The 17003-nt window shown below is 43.2% G+C and overlaps 1 protein-coding gene across 2 annotated transcripts in view; it reads left to right on the forward strand.

The window, feature by feature from the left end:
• nrxn2a (neurexin 2a) overlaps window positions 1-17003 on the forward strand; it is a 399049-nt gene that overhangs the window by 345280 nt on the left and 36766 nt on the right. For both annotated transcript variants that reach the window (XM_082958259.1, XM_045690107.2), the window contains one exon: window positions 8208-8389. In XM_082958259.1, the coding sequence (XP_082814385.1) occupies window positions 8208-8389 (182 nt within the window). The remainder of the gene's footprint in view (window positions 1-8207; window positions 8390-17003) is intronic.

Below are 17003 nucleotides of genomic sequence, written 5' to 3' on the forward strand. Positions count from 1 at the left end.
ACTGGCAGCAGGTGTTCATCTGATCATCTTCTTCTTCTTCATTTCACTTTGATCTAAGACAAAACCATGACCCAGAATGATGTTAGCTCAGTGCAAGTACTGTGCAAGTACTCACGCTAGGCTGCATGTCATTCAACCACCACTACGGCTCGTATTGGAAAAAGGACGTACAAGTTGCAACCTGAAAGCAATTTCCTACTTACTCACCACATTCTTTGCATGATATATTTTCGTTTACAAATAGCATGCAAGTCATTTCACACAACAGAAAATGTTAGAACCCATCACCCACCCACTGTTCCAATTCCCCAACCCAGGCAGGACTACAAAGCTACAGTATTAGGTAAGACAGTTTCACATGCTCTTTCTTCCTAAGAGAGGTCATCTTCACCCCTGGTCATGGCACCCACTGTGACTTAATGGGTGAGCCTCATGTTCCGTACGAGCTGTGGTTGTCATGGTTTTAGCTGTGGTTGTCATGGTTCTATCACATGCAGTACAGGCAAATTTCTCAGGTTCCAGGAGAGCAGGTGTTCTGTGTACTGCCACCCAAACCCTGCTCCACCTGGGGGACTAGCTGCCAGATCATTCCCCTCACATCCTCTCTTGTCTCGTGTAGAGGGCCACAAGCGCCAGAACGACAGGGGGAACAGGCCTGCCAACCTGGGGTTCTGTGGAGGTGAACGAACCACTCATAACTGAAATATAACATGTCAATCTTCTGATGAAGCTAATTAAAACAGTAGAAAATACTTAGATAATATGTTAACCAGGTTATGTTTGGTCAACAGTTGTCGTGTCAACAGTTGTCGTGTCTGTGACTATCATTAAATGTGAAGACTGTTATTTTATCAAATCAATTCTCTATGTGTAATTATTATTACGTGATTAAACTAATTATGTCAACTTTAATTAACTAGGAAGTCGGGGCACCATGGGAAAATGTTTATAGAGTCTCTATTTCCCAAATTGACTCTTCAGATATTTTTATATCTTATCGATTAGCCTTCTATTAATGTATCATTATTACCGCATTAGTTCTCATTACTGAACATCATAAACCCTTGGATATCTGCACGAACCCTAGCCTAAATGATGAATCAGCGATATACAAATTGGCTTAATTATTTATTTACTAGCTAACTAAATAATCAAAGAAATACATAACAAACAAACAGTAGATATTGGTTACTAACACAATGCATTTATAAGTCCCTTGTGGGCTAAACCGGTATGACTGCTTGGTAGACAATGGAAAGGGGTGGAGACAGGAAAAGAGCGGGAGAGACAAAATGGATTCACTACACACAGTTGATAATTATATTAATTGAAATGCTAATCCTTTGCACATGAACGGCTGCTCATTCGAGAATAATTGCAATGTATATATTTACACCCATATGTCGTTGTCTTCTCTGTTGGAATTTGCCGGTCCATCTGCTGGAGAGTCAGCTCATCAGAGAGTCTCTGGTTAACTTCCCCAGAAGTCACAATGTCTTTCGTAGTTGTCTCTTTCTCAGCGACTCTGGATAGTGTCTGTTGTAATGGATATGTCAGGCGTACAGATGGTTGTTGCATAGAATAGATGCTTCCGCAGTTGTCAGTATTCTCATACTAGAATTACGTAATTTCCAGCTGCAGACTAGTAATTCTACGTCTAGGATTTGCTCTTATTCTGTAGTGATCGATCGTCTCAGTGTGTAGCCAACGCTACACACTGTATGGTCTCCGTTGCCTATGGAGTTGTAGTTCTTAACCATTTCAAAATGTTCTGGTCTAATGGTCTATAGAATTGTAGCCATTCCAACGTGGGGACTCCGTCTCGGCGTTCTCTGACTTAATGTCAATTTTGTAGGAAATAATTTTATACTCTGTGGAAAAATGAGTGAGTACATGACAGTCCCGTGTGGCTCAGTTGGTAGAGCATGGTGTTTGCAACGCCAGGGTTGTGGGTTCGATTCCCACGGGGGCCAGTACGGCGAAAAAATTGATGAAATGTATGCATTCACTACTGTAAGTTGCTCTGGATAAAAGTGTCTGCTAAAGAACTAAAATGTAATGACGCCTGATGCAATGTCTGTCCTCACGGGGGCGTGGACACTGACTAGTTAAAACGTTACATCTTAACGAGTATCTCATTTAGAAGGCCAACATTACATCTTCTCACAAATAGTTTCATATTTACTCATTCATTTTATCCAACATCTAGATGTAAACCTGACAGCTGGGAAATGTACACTTTAAGAGATACAGTTATGTGTGTTTCCTGTTCTTCATGAGATCACCAAATGAAACACACTCGTATTGACTGTCCCTTAAGTGTCCACGGACCACTCCCGCATTCTCAAAAATATAAATATTGTTTAATTATTCAAACTTTTGATGTCCAAGGGTCTCTCTGTGTTCCACAGTTTACATTCCAATCTCGAACACCCCAGAGCATAGGGGCAGCATATTTTATGACCGACCATAAAACAGCCGACTTCCCACTCTCCTCCTCTATGAGAGAGAGCATGCTGTAGAGCGGACCCACTGTAACCTCATCCTTCAGATCGGCACAAGAGAGTTATGACAGTCCCCCTCTGGTGGATTCAACTTGGAAGGATTCTGCAAGTTGTAATCAACATAAAAATAACTACCACGTGATGTCCTGTTTGTGGATCATCGTTGCAGTCCCCCTCTGGTGGTTGACCTTGGTAGGCTCTCTAAGAGCGGAGCATTCCAGCACAAGAATGGGCAGTGGATGTCCGGTTGGTGATCGCCGTTGCGGTCCACCTCTGGTGGTTTACCTTGGTAGGCTCTCTGAAAGCAGAGCAGTCCACCACCAGGATGGGCAGTGGATGTCCGGATTGGGATTGCAGTTCCGGACCTGTCATCTGGTCATCCAGACTGGAAGATCTGGGCTGTAACTTAGGCAGATGTTAACAAACATCACAAAATATACAAATGAGCGGCATTGTTCCACTAAGTGATATTTGTATGAGGAACTTGTTTATGGCTCTATCACCTCCAAAGTGTCAAAGGAAATTAAATGAAAATAAATAAAAGCATAAACAAAAGATGTACAAAATAGAGTTATCACACCTTCGCCTAATTGGACTATATTCTACAGTATATACGTCCAAGGTCTTGGCAGAATGACCCTATCATGGCATTGTCTAATGTCATATCTAGGGCGTTCCTAATTCGTGGTGTGTTGCTTAGGGCGCTATCCTAAGTTGATAACTACATGATAAGTCTACAGCTGTAAGGCCCAAGCTTCAGGCAGTCTACAGGGATGACCTATGGACCTCTGTGGAGAAACTGGTGAGTACTGTAGCTATAGAGTCAAAGGCCTCAGTGTACATTTAAACTTTACTAAGACTGGTATTTTGTTCGGTCACTTAAGTGATCCGATCATAAATCCTCATTAAATGTTCCGTTGTACGTGTGTGTTTATGCTTACATAAGCGCACATGCCAAGGGAAAGAACCAAGTATCCTGGTAGGTTGCAACGTTATCAGATAATTTCCAGGTCAAATCCTGGAGGTCAGTAAGAATTGATATCGACCTCAAGACATGTGTTAAGGGGATCTGTAGTAGTTTTCCTACACGTCAATGTGTCTTACACCATTGTAGTGGTGATAGGTATGAAGGAGTCTATTTCATAGCTATGTTATCCACGGAGGAGCTAACCTTGCGACGGAAGTACTCTCTGAGCACTGGACCAGTCGTACGCAGTGTGATTATGGTTCATGACTTCTAATAGCTTTCCTCCTGAATGGAGGGTTCTATTTATTAGTGGCGTGTGTGTTAACCATCAGAAGAGTGTTCTGGAGATTCCCGTACACGTGTTGCAATCTGAGTGACTACTAACTCCTCTGTCGCTGTTATCAATAGCAATTTGACTTGTGAGGTCTCTAATCCTCTTACTGATTGTGGCTGGACTGACTGTGCTGGCATTGGTGCTGGTACTCAAGGGGACCAGTTATCCTACCGATTTATTCTGAAATATTATCCTCCCGGAACACATGATTAGAGCACTTTACTATTATAGTGGAAACTACACATGGCAAGGCATGACTATTTTTGCCATTTGTTTTGGAGGTGGAAGTCCACTGGACGTATTTTACGACCAGTGTGGTACAACTCAGTAATATATTAGATGTGTTCTAAGATTAACCCCATCTAGGGGCCTGTCTGCTCCTCACTGTTCTCATAGGGGAGTTTGTTTTCTGCTCTGGCGGCCTCGTACGGTGTTGCACATAGTCTCGACCCCCCCAACGGCCTTTATGAGGCTCATCATGGGTCTGGGCTAGTATTCCCCCTCTTTGTGTCTCGGGACCCCCCCACCGGCGGTTGGTGTTGGTATCCGAGGCACAAACGATTAGGTAGGACCCTATGTACAAGTTGTCAGCATTATGAGAATGGCTGTATCCTTTCAACCAAATCTCCTGGTGTTTGTGCTTCAAAAAACGCTCAGTCGCTGTCGAGGCCTGTCAGTCACCACAGCATCCGCATGTGGCAACATCTTCAGTACCTGCGAACTGAGAGTGTTTCACCAGTGGGAGTCATCGGGTCAGTTGCGGGACTGACGCCATTAGTGATTGTAAGGGGTGACAGTCCCCCACAAAGCGGAAGATGTATCATCAGAAGCAGAGTACACTCTGCACGCCAATGTTTTACTTGCTGAGACAGCCGCAGTGCTTGCGGAAATGTCCGAAAGGGCAAGAGAAGTATATCTCAACAACAGTATTGCATGACTTCAAGGGGGAGGGAAGTTTCTCATTCACAGAGGCTGCTGGCTTGATATCATGAAAAGAATGGTCAATCATGTTTGCTGATTGTTTCGAGATATCGTAATATCTCCTTGGATCGGATTCTGCATCAAGAGGTTTTGAAACATCTTTTTCCCAAGGGGTGCTTTTGACAGATACCCCACGCGGATGACTGCGTTGCAGCTAGCATTAGGGGAAGACAGTGTGGTCAGTGGAAATGGCACTGTGACCATACATGGTTGATTTTCCAATCAATCAGTGGGAGTAACCGATCCATCAAGTCTGCTCTGAGTAGCAGGGGTTCAGATTCGAGGCTGGTAACATACACAGGGTGAACGAGCGATACGTCCTGGAAGTGTAGTTTCAGCATGATTCTCAATTTGAGAGGCGAGGTAGTCTGAGTGAAACCTCGAAGTGTAGTTTCGCGTCTCGCCTGAATCAATTAGCGCATGACAAGTAAAGCAGTCCTCCAGGACTGTTTCCAGGTATGGCCGTTTAGAGTCGCGTTTAGTGGACATATTCCCACAAAGTGGAGTGGTCATTCTCAATGACGTGATGTGCCATTTCTGTTCATGGTGAAAACAGATCGACCTTACTGATTTTGAGTGGGCTTTGTTTTAGCGAAGCATTTTAACTTTTTCTTCGCAACCTTTGGATCAGTCTATAGACAAAGCCTGTGGGATAGTTCCTTGATCGAGAAGGCCCTGGATAGGGTCTCGAGTGAGAGCGGGAGAAATTTGATTTTTAACGTCCTTGCTAAGGGTGTTAATTCCTGTGGACCTGGTGCCCAGCAATACCCTGTCTAGTCCTTGTGACTTATCTTTTACCCTTTTCTCAAAATGTTCTCTCTTTAGTTCTTCACGTAGTGGAACTTCTAGAGAACATTGGTCTACATTTTGATCGTCCTTTAACCCTTTGTTACCCTTGTGCTCTGACACTTTGTGCAGGTTGGGTGCAGGAATGTAGCGAACAGGTCGATTGTAGCGGTAGTCATTTTGATGGCGATGTACTTTACAGTTATTTCGACCGCGATGGTTATTGGATTTGTGGTTTCATGGTAGAAACCGTTGTTGTGCATCATCTCTCAACACTCCAATACCTAAGGATTCACCCTCTAACTGGAGTGAGTGCTCCTGGTCAAACTTCAAAACCGAGTTGTCAGGGCTCTTAGCGTTGTGAGCTTTTGATGACTCAAATGCTATGCTTGCAAGCTCTCTGAGTTGTAAGATAGGCAAGCCAACGTGGACTGTAGGGCCCAAGTAGGTAATGAAGGTGGGATACATGTTCGACAGAAACATTTGTTTGAATGGTAACAGCTCTTCCATTCCTGTTTCAGTGAGTTGGCTAAAGTAAGCTGAAGGAAGCCTATGATAGTAAGCTTGTGGGTGTTCATTCCGAGCTTGTTTGATTGTGTTAGCCAGTGAGCTATCATATTTGCCAGTCCCAGAACCACTGAATTCTAATTTCAAAGCTGTGGCAAGTTTAGCATAGTCGTTAAGCACGTGTTGCTGTTGTAGACGAATTAACCTTGTCACGTGAACCTTGTCATGTAGCCTCAGCTCCATATTTTCTGATATAATGGTCTACAGAATTGTAGCCATTCCAACATGGGGACTCCGTCCCGGCGTTCTCTGACTTAATATACATTTTGTAGGAAGTGGTTTTATACTCTGTGGAAAAAGGGGCGATTCCATGACACCTGATGTAATGTCTGGCCTCACGGGGGCGCGGCCACTGACTAGTTAAAACTTTACTAGAGCGCGATGGGACAAAGACATCCCGGCCGGCCAAACCCGGACCAATTGTGCACCGCCCCATGGGTCTCCCGGTCGCAGCCGGCTGCGACAGAGCCTGGACTCAAACCAGGATCTCTAGTGGCACAGCTAGGACTGTGATGCAGTGCCTTAGACCACTGCGCCACTTTGGAGACCCTGTGTTAATTTTAATTGTTTTATTATAATATTTTTTTAGGGGGTAGATCAGCTTTAATATTGCAGATATATAAAATATATAGGGATATATATTGTTATAAGTGTCAAGCGGATTGTACAGTATGTATGAGACTCATTAAAGTGATTCATATCTTGACATGAATCAGTGTGATTCATAGTATTCAGTGTGATTCATAGTATTTAGTGTGATTCACAGTATTCAGTGTGATTCATTGCTAACTCCCATACGTTCACATGAATTATTCATCTCAGTTTATATCAATGCACAGTGTTGACTCCCTGGGCAGGGCAAGAAGTACTACTGCAGCATACTGCAACTCAATAGCCTTGTGTTTACAGTTATGCTGGCATGTTTCGACATGGTGGCACCTTGCCCACTCTGCAGTACTGGCAGGTTTACATAACCTAATGCCAGATCAATGTCAGCTCAACTGACAGACTACACCATTCATGGAAGTGGTAGGTGTGATGCAATTCCTGTATAATAGTGTTCCAACAGGACACAAGAAAACCACAAATGCATAAAAAAAATTGAGATTATGGGCTGTGTCTGTTTTAGTGTTTTAAATGTGTGCTGAAATTTGAAAAGTGACATTGTGGGGTAACTTGGGGGAATAAACAATAACAATGTATTACTGGAAACACGCACACAAACAAACAAGAATAAGAAATATGAAATTCACAATAAAGTAAGTAAGCATAATATATACAGGAAATATTCAAAAACTCAGTTCTAATATCATTATTTGCATGTGCAGGGATACTGGAGTGATGGAGGTAGATATGTATAGGGGTAAGGTGAATAGGCAACAGGATATAAGATAACAGAGTAGCAGCAGCTTGTATGTGAGTGGGTGTGCGGGTGTGTAGAGTAAGTATAAATGTATGTGCATATTATGTGTGAGTGAACAGATGATGGAGTGAGTGTTTGTGTGTGTGTTGGAGTGACAGTGTGTGTGTTGGAGTGACAGTGTGTGTGAGTCTGTAGGGCCCTGTGAGTGGGCATAGAGACACGGTAAATACTGAAATAAAAGGTCAATAAAGATACAAGGTAAACTCGGTCCGTGTAGCTATTTTGTTAGCTATTTATCAGTTGTATTGATTGCTTGGGGATAGAAGCTGTTCAAGAGCCTGTTGGTGTCAGTCTTGATGCACCGGTGTATGACATGTTGTTTCTGCAAAGGGAATAATGGCTTGTGTTAGGGAATGTGATGAAGCTGTCACAGTCTTGTACTTGGAAAGAAAATAGGCATCTAAATTTAGGTTGAGTGTTACTGAAGAGAAATCTCTGTAAAGATAGTAAGGTCTGATGGGAACAAATAAAAAAACGTATCCTGACGTGAAGGAACGCTCTCTAACAACTCTCTCTCTCTCTCTCTCTCTCTCTCTCTCTCTCTCTCTCTCTCTCTCTAATAATGTCTCCCCCTTCTCCCTCAATTTCCTGTCCCTATCTCTCAATCTCCTTCTAATATTTCTGTTTGTCTCCATTTTTCCTTAGCTGGGACCACGTATATCTTTGGGAGAGGAGGAGCCCTCATCACGTACACCTGGGCCCCTAATGAGAGGCCGAGCACCAGAGCTGACCGCCTAGCTGTGGGCTTCAGTACTCAGCAGAAAGACGCCATCTTGGTCAGAGTGGAAAGCACCAGTGGACTGGGAGACTACCTGCAGCTGCACATAGTAAGGACAGGAAGGGGTGGGGGTGTGGGGGGGTGGGGGGGGGGGGGGGGGGGGGGGGGGGGGGTGTACTGTGGGATAGGGTAAAGGATCAGGGATTAGGTCCCCATTTCTATTGGGGTTTGGAACAAAGGCTTAGGATGAGCTCATAGGCTGACTGTACAGAATCCTGAAATGCTCTTGCTGGAGATTTTGGAGGACTAATTGAGGTGCTTAGAAAGACTGGGTTAATTGATAAAATGTCTCTCAATTTCCATAGAAAAGGACATATGGCAATTATTACTCATGATATCTATGATTAGTGCCAGGAAAGTATGCACCATGCATCTGGATTAGCAGGAGAGAAACAATGCCAGTGTTTGCTCATTAAAACAGCAGGGATCAGAGATTGTTATGGCAGTACATCCCACTGGCAAATGCTTCGTTGACCTCTAGCTCATTACTTGCAATTAGAGTTCCAGTAGAAAACGATGCAGTTAAACTGTTTCATCTGAATTCATTATTAATTCAATATTCACAGTGCACGCAGGCTATGTTACCCTAGCTGTTTAACACGAGGATAGCAGATGCTGGGCCAAACAGTAGCGTAGTGTGTGCTATTTTCTAAAGAAGCCTTTAAGTCAGATACACTACATGACCAAAAGTATGTGGACACCTGCTCGTCAAACATCTCATTCCAATATCATGGCCATCAATATGGAGTTGGAGCCCCCTTTGCTGCTATAACAGCCTCTACTCTTCTGGGAAGGCTTTCCACTAGATGTTGGAATATTGCTGCTGGGACTTGCTTCCATTCAGCCACAAGAGCATTAGTAAGGTCGGGCACTAATGTTAGGCAATTAGGCATGGCTCGCAGTCAATGTTCCAATTCATTCCAAAGGTGTTCGATGGGGTTGAGGTCAGGGCTCTGTGCAGGCCAGTCAAGTTTTTCCACACCGATCTCAACAAACCATTTCTGTATGGACCTCGCTTTGTGCACAGGGGCATTGTTGACACAAAGTTGGAAGCACAGAATCGTCTAGAATGTAATTGTATGCTGTGGCGTTAAGATTGCCCGAACCATTAAAAACATCCCCAGACCATTATTCCTCCTCCACCAAACTTGACAGTTCGCACTATGCATTGGGGCAGGTAGCATTCTCTTGGCATTCCCAAATTCGTCCATCGGACTGCCAGATGGTGAAGCGTGATTTATCACTCCAGGGAACGCATTTCAACTGCTCCTAGAGTCCAATGGCGGCGATACTTGGCATTGCTCATGGTGAATTTAGGCTTGTGTACGGCTGCTCGGCCATGAAAACCCATTTCATGAAGCTCCCGACAAACAGTTCTTGTGCTGACGTTGCTTCCAGAGGCAGTTTGGAACTCGGTAGTGAGTATTGCAACCGAGGACAGATGATTTTAATGCACTACCACCCACTTCAGCACTCAGCGGTCCCGTTCTGTGAGCTTGTGTGGCCGTTGTTGCTCCTAGACGTTTCCACTTCACAATAACAGCACTTACAGTTGACCGGGGAAGCTCTAGCAGGGCAGAAATTTGACGAACTGACTTGTTGGAAAGGTGGCATCCTATGACGGTGCCACATTGAAAGTCACTGAGCTCTTCAGTAAGGCCATTCTACTTCAATGTTTGTCTTTGGAGATTACATGGCTGTGTGCTTCGATTTGATATACTTGTCAGCAACGGGTGTGGCTGAAAAAGCCAAATCCACTAATTTGAAGGGTTGTCCACATACTTGTGTATATATAGTGTATGTTATGTCCCTGTTTGAGTCCGAGCCCAAACACAGCTGACCCAGATGGTGTTTAAAGGAGTAGCTTGTTCCCCAGGGGGAGTGTGTTTGTTTCTTCAACAACCCAGTTACAATTATACTGTATAAGGAACACGAGAAGCTACCTGGTGAGCTGACAAGAAGGGAATTTGAGAGTCAACGGCAGCATTGACACTATAGACTATAAACAGTATGTGTTAGGGAATCTGCTGTGGATAAATGAATTCAGACTCTTTTTGAAACAGCATGCGTATAGATCCTGTGTTGGTTTATTGTTTATGACCCTATTATTTTCATGGATTGTTTATTTGTTACCAATAAAGAACCAGAGATGGTAGAGGATAGAACTTGAGAGAGTAAACTGCCTTATATATGACATTTTATGCCCAGGTTATTCAACAAAACTGCAAAAAAATATATATATATAATTATAGCTTCATTCTGAGGAAGAGGTGTAACATGTCAAATAAGGATTTATGCTTAGATCAAAGCTATGTCTAATATAGTATGATGGCATCTATTGCCACCGTAAAAATGTTGCTTCTCCTGTCATGGTTGTTGCTCTAGGAGAGGGTTTCTGCAGTAACTAAATTACCACCACTAACAACAACCTCTAATCCAATTGGTCATGAACGTGACAGCGTTCAGAAGGAGGTGCAGGAGCAGCACTGTGTTGAGCTAAGCTGTTGGCTTCAGGTTATCCCCCTCTCAGAGAGAGAAAGCAGTGGATGATAGGATGAATGCAAGTAACAGAATATATGATATGCAGCATGTCTTGTCTTTCCTCCTGCACTCAACTTGCTGCAGTTTAGGCGCCAGAGGCGGGTTTCCCCATTGTAAGCCATTAGTCACTAAGCCACAGAGTCTAGGGTTGGATCCACAGGGTCTTCAGGCAGGAGCTGCTCACTGATGGAGGTGTGTGTGTGTGTGTGTGTGTGTGTGTGTGTGTGTGTGTGTGTGTGTGTGTGTGTGTGTGTGTGTGTGTGTGTGTGTGTGTGTGTGTGTGTGTGTGTGTGTGTGTGTGCCAGCGCTGGTGTCTGGCAGTCTGAGTGGAGGCCTCCTCTGAGTGTGTGTGATGAGTGTATTGATTATTCCCAGCACAGGGTTGGGTGATTAATTTGCTGACATAAAGTAGGCTTTGGTAAGTTACAGAGCAAAGAGTTTCCACCTGGTACCCCCCGGGCCCTGCCCCCCCCCTCTCTCTCTCTGAGGGCCTGTGGGATGAAGCAGCAGTTGGGCCCAGAAAGAGCCCTCTTTGTCAGGATGAGCATGATGGATGAAAGGAGTTTTACGGCCATTTAGGTGTGATGACAACTTCCTGCTGAAAAGCTGATAGGAAAATTGTGTACCTGTTTCAATACCTGTCAAATATACTTGTAACGTCCGTTGTTGGAATGAGACCAAGGTGCAGCGTGGGTTGGGTTCATCATACTTTAATATAAACGGTGAACCAGCAAAAACCAAAACAAGAAGCAACACAACAAACGAACAGTTTCGCAGGCTACTCACAGCAATGCAAAAACAACTTCCCACACCAGACAGGTGGAAAAAAGGGCTACCTAAGTATGGCTCCCAATCAGCGACAACGATGTAGAGCTGTCCCTGATTGAGAGCCATACCAGGCCAAAACACAGAAATACAAAACATAGATAGGGAACATAGAATGCCCACCCCAACTCACGCCCTGACCAAACCAAAATAGAGACATAAAAAGGAACTCTAAGGTCAGGGCGTGACAATACTATGGCAAACTTCCCTAAAACATTGCATCTGCAAATGGGAGGACTTTATTTGTAAAAATTTTGAGGGTAAAGAATCAAATTGAAATATGTATTGTTACCCCTGGATCTGAGGCATAATCCTCTTGCATTGAACAAAATGTGATGCTGTATATCCGTCTGGTGTGTGATGGAGTTGTTTAGCCGTTAGGAAGCAGGGGAGTCGCGACTGATTATTGGACATAGCGACATGTTCAAACAATCCCTTTTAACAAGAGATTTGCAGAAAAAAAGTTTAGTGACAAGCTAAAGGATCATTTGATTTCATCATTTGAGTAGAGACAAAGAAGCTTGGCTGATGGGAAGGTAAAGAGCTGGAACCCTTCCTAGAGTAATTAGCTGAACCCACCCGTCTGCTTGATTAATACTCACATGAAATTAGCCTCCCCCCCAGCTGTGGCCCATTATGCTACTTAGTTAGCATGCAGTGATAAAGGCTAGTGCTTTGGATTCATTCGTAAATAATAGCATTGGGAAATTGCATTGTCTGCTGTGCTGTATATAAAATGTTGAATGATTGTATATTCTTGGTATCCATGGATGAGAGCTAGAGAGCCCCGGAGTTAAGGCATTATTGTGTGCATGTCATGCACACAAGTTCGTTCACCATGTTGCACTAACCTTGGCCCACCTTCCCCATGCCCTAATGAGCCTGACCTCTCTTCATGTGCTTCAAAAGATGGTGCTTACTCAGGCCGTTTAGCATTGAAAAAAAATGTCAACTTAATGGGTGGCTCTCCCATTGACAAAAATGCAATAGCAGCTGGGGATGGTCTACCTAGTTCATTGACTGTATATGAACCAGAAAAAAATGAGGGTGTGGGATGCCTTGCTTCCTTTTCCGTCTCTGGTGCTTCCTTATGCACAGGCAGCAGCCAGCACTCTGTACCCTGAGTCATCTGCCCTGTCCATGGTGCTGAATTGGCTACACTGGCTGAGTCATGTTCAAGGCCGGATTAATGCAGGGGCTAACCGGGGCTGTAAATAATGAAACAAATACAAAAATAAAGGACATAAGATATATACAGTATACACTGAGCGTACAAAACATTAGGAATGCCTTCCTAATATTGAGTTGCACCCCCCTTTGCCCTCACAACAGCCTCAATTCATCAGGGCATGGACTCAACAAGGTGTCGAAAGTGTTCCACAGGGATGCTGGCCCATGTTAACTCCAATGCCTCTTACAGTTGTGTCAAGTTGGCTGGATGTCCTTTGGGTGGTTGACCATTCTTGATACACACGGGAAACTTTTGAGCGTGAAAACCCAGCAGCGTTGCAGTTCTTGACACAAACCGGTGAAGTGGATTTAACAAGTGAGCTTTCACCTGGATTCACCTGGTCAGTCTATGTCATGGAAAGAGCAGGTGCCCTTAGTGTTTTGTATACTCAGTGTATATTATATATGTAATATATATATATATATATATATATATATATATATATATATATATATATATATATATATATATATATATATATTATTTTATTACTGCAACCGCCAAGCACAGGAAGATTCAGGAGCTCGCTCTCAGTGAGTGTAGACAGCCTGCTGCCGCTCTGCTAGTTGTCAGATGGGGGGAGGAGAGGTGGTGGGGGGGTCCTGCCTTGATTGGGTAACTGATTAATACAAAAATAAAAATAAACATAATACTTTATACATCGCAAATGTTATTATGGTTTATTATAAAGGGTATTTTTCTTCAACAGTAAATTGAAGAGGGAGTGGGGGGGGCTATGATTTCTAAATCCGGCCCTGGTTGTGTTAACGCTGTCCATGGTGCTAGATGGACTAAATGCTGGCTGAGCTGTGAGTGCTGCATCTCTACGTTTTTTCAGTTGTCAGTTGTTGTATATGGTCAACACAAATGACCTGAAAAGAGGATTAGTGGAACTTCAAACTTCATGTGCGAGTTCCAAATAAACTTGTTAGTGAGGCAGATTGGTGAATGCAGGGTTCTGTTTCAACACTGAGCCTCCTGTCCATATCTGACTGTTTCTGTCTGTGACTGGTGAGCAGCTGCCAGTGGCAGTGTCCCTCCTCTGGGAAATCAGCTTTTTAGCAGTGTGTTTCCCCAGGACAAATGTGATTAAAAGCAAAGGGGGATCTGTGACAAGGCGGTGCATGGTGTAATAACCACACCTGTTCTTGAAAGATGGGACTCCATCCATAAGGGAAGGCTTACTCTTTGATTCTGTTACAACACTTGATTGTCCAGTGATGCTACCTTTATTGAGTGCAGCTTGAATGTGTTATCCTGGAGTGACAGTAATTTCTGCCTGTTGCTTTTCAAAAGATTTGATTTGCGGATCTCCACCATTTTAAATTGTCATCTCTCATTCATGTTTTCCTTGCTTAATTGACATTTTCAAATCCCATGATATTCTTTCTATCCTCTAAAATTGGTCGAAACTAGACTGCTTATGTTGCTAAGATGCACGTTGCAGAAAGATGCGACACACAACACTACCAAAATAGACCCATTTCCTGATGTTCTATTCAATTGACACTAATTGTATGGCCTGTTTCTGTGCAATTGGACCTTTTAGCTTTTTCTCACCGTCTGCTGCATACTCTCCTAATTGCTCTCTGGAGGGTGGGTCTCTTACCACCCATAACTTTCCATTTTCAACCGCACCACTGAATGGCCCTGTCTTTCTTTACACGCTCCATAGGATGCGTTAGCTGTGTATGCTTTGTGGTGGTTTCTAGAAGAGATGGAGACCCACACACTGTGAAAATGAGGAAAAATACCAAAACTTTGGCTTAAATGGAAAAAAGGAGAGATGATTTATTGAGTCATCATGATACTGAGAAAAGTGCATCAATATTGTGGTGGTTTCTGCTATGTTAAACAAGATACACGGATATAAGTACACCTGTGGTTGCAATCTCTATTTCTGCTCTTCTCCTCTTTTGAATGGAAATTCTGTTTTTGTTTGTATGCGTTAGCTGGCTTTAGAGTGCACCCTGCATTCCCTTGTGTCCTCAGAGCTCATGAAAATTAAGAAAGAATTTGAAAATAGATGCACTTTAGTCTTCGCATGTGGAAGGTGGAAATAGCAATGCCTTAACCATGAGCTATTCCTTCTAACACATATCCATATCACCTGTCTCAGCTATCACATATCCATATCACCTGTCTCAGCTATCACATATCCATATCACCTGTCTCAGCTATCACATATCCATATCACCTGTCTCAGCTATCACATATCCATATCACCTGTCTCAGCTATCACATATCCATATCACCTGTCTCAGCTATCACATATCCATATGTGACTCACCACCTGGATTCGGTCTTATGTAGCAACATTTGAATTTCTGTTTTTTACATTGGTTAAAAGTAGAGACTCAGAGCTATAAAATGGTATATCATAGACTGCATTTGAGGAAACAATGGGAAAGTAATTCTGCTTTGAAAGTTGATCAACTTGTAAACTCACTTTTGAGAAAACCATCTTTCAATGTTTTGGTACTACTATAGGAGAGCCCTTCTTTGTCTACACCCATTCAGCATTGTTCACACCCATCTCTCACACCCATTGCCCCACCCTTCTCTTTTAGGGTTGATCCGTGCGTTCTGTACTAACTTGCCAGCTACTTCCAGACTTCTAAGAGAGAGAGAGAGAGAACAGCTCACTGAACATTACTCGCCCTAGCAGAGCTGGTTAGGCTGTTACAGTATGTTATCCAGAGAGTTGGTGACTGCAACTGTGCTGTCAGTTTGTCTGTTCGTAAATTCAAAGTGTTTCACGTTTAGAGAGCACACTGGATGCTCTGGCCAATAAGTAGGGTTGTTCCGAAAGCTCTGACCTCACAACGACAGTCAAGCACCCAAGCTAACTGGCTAACATTGGCTAGCTACTTCCAGACACATAATGAGAGAACACCCCGCTCTGACGATTTTACTCCCTCTAGCAGAGCTGGTTAGGCAGTTGTCATGTTACCCAGAGCGTTGGTGACTGTAACAGTGCTGCTGGCAACAATTGAATTACGCTTTGTTGCCAACACTTACTGACACGGACATGTTCAACGGGTGTTGAGCGTTCAAAAATGCATTAGTTATTCTGCCTTCTGGCACACTAAGGCGAGAGTCTTTTGTTAAGAAATTGAGCTAGATAGCTAGATAGCTAGGTAAACAATGAATCCCAACGCATGACATAACACTAGTTAGCGAGACAGCTAGCTAACAGTACACTAACTTGAAATGAAAATACTCAAAAATAGAGTGGAGTCTTTTGTTAAGACATGTAGCTAGGGCTGGATGGCAAACCAGTGGAAGTATACAAAACGTTTTTTGATATACTCAAAGGACCATTATTAGCATGTTTTAACCACTCCTATATAAATGGTAGATTATCAGACACGCAACAAGAAGGTCTGATATCATTATTACTGAAACAGGACCCAAGTGGTATATATAAAGATCCAGTCCATTTAAAAAATTGGAGACCTCTTACACTTCAGTGTTGTGATGCAAAAATCCTAGCAAAATGCTTGGTGCATAGAATTAAAAAAGTATTGTCAGATATTATTCATCCTAATCAGACAGGTTTTTTACATGGACGATACATTGGAGATAATATAAGACAAGTACTGGAAACAATAGAATACTATGAAATATCGGGGACACCAGGCCTGGTTTTATAGCTGATTTTGAAAAGGCTTTTGATAAAGTATGACTGGAGTTTATATACACTGCTCAAAAAAATAAAGGGAACACTTAAACAACACAATGTAACTCCAAGTCAATCACACTTCTGTGAAATCAAACTGTCCACTTAGGAAGCAACACTGATTGACAATACATTTCACATGCTGTTGTGCAAATGGAATAGACAACAGGTGGAAATTATAGGCAATTAGCAAGACACCCCCAATAAAGGAGTGGTTCTGCAGGTGGGCACTTCTCAGTTCCTATGCTTCCTGGCTGATGTTTTGGTCACTTTTGAATGCTGGCGGTGCTTTCACTCTAGTGGTAGCATGAGACGGAGTCTACAACCCACACAAGTGGCTCAGGTAGTGCCGCTCATCCAGGATGGCACATCAATGCGAGCTGT

The sequence above is a fragment of the Salmo salar genome, chromosome 11 (assembly GCF_965601325.2).
Source record: "Salmo salar chromosome 11, fSalSal1, whole genome shotgun sequence".
Classification (NCBI taxonomy): domain Eukaryota; kingdom Metazoa; phylum Chordata; class Actinopteri; order Salmoniformes; family Salmonidae; genus Salmo; species Salmo salar.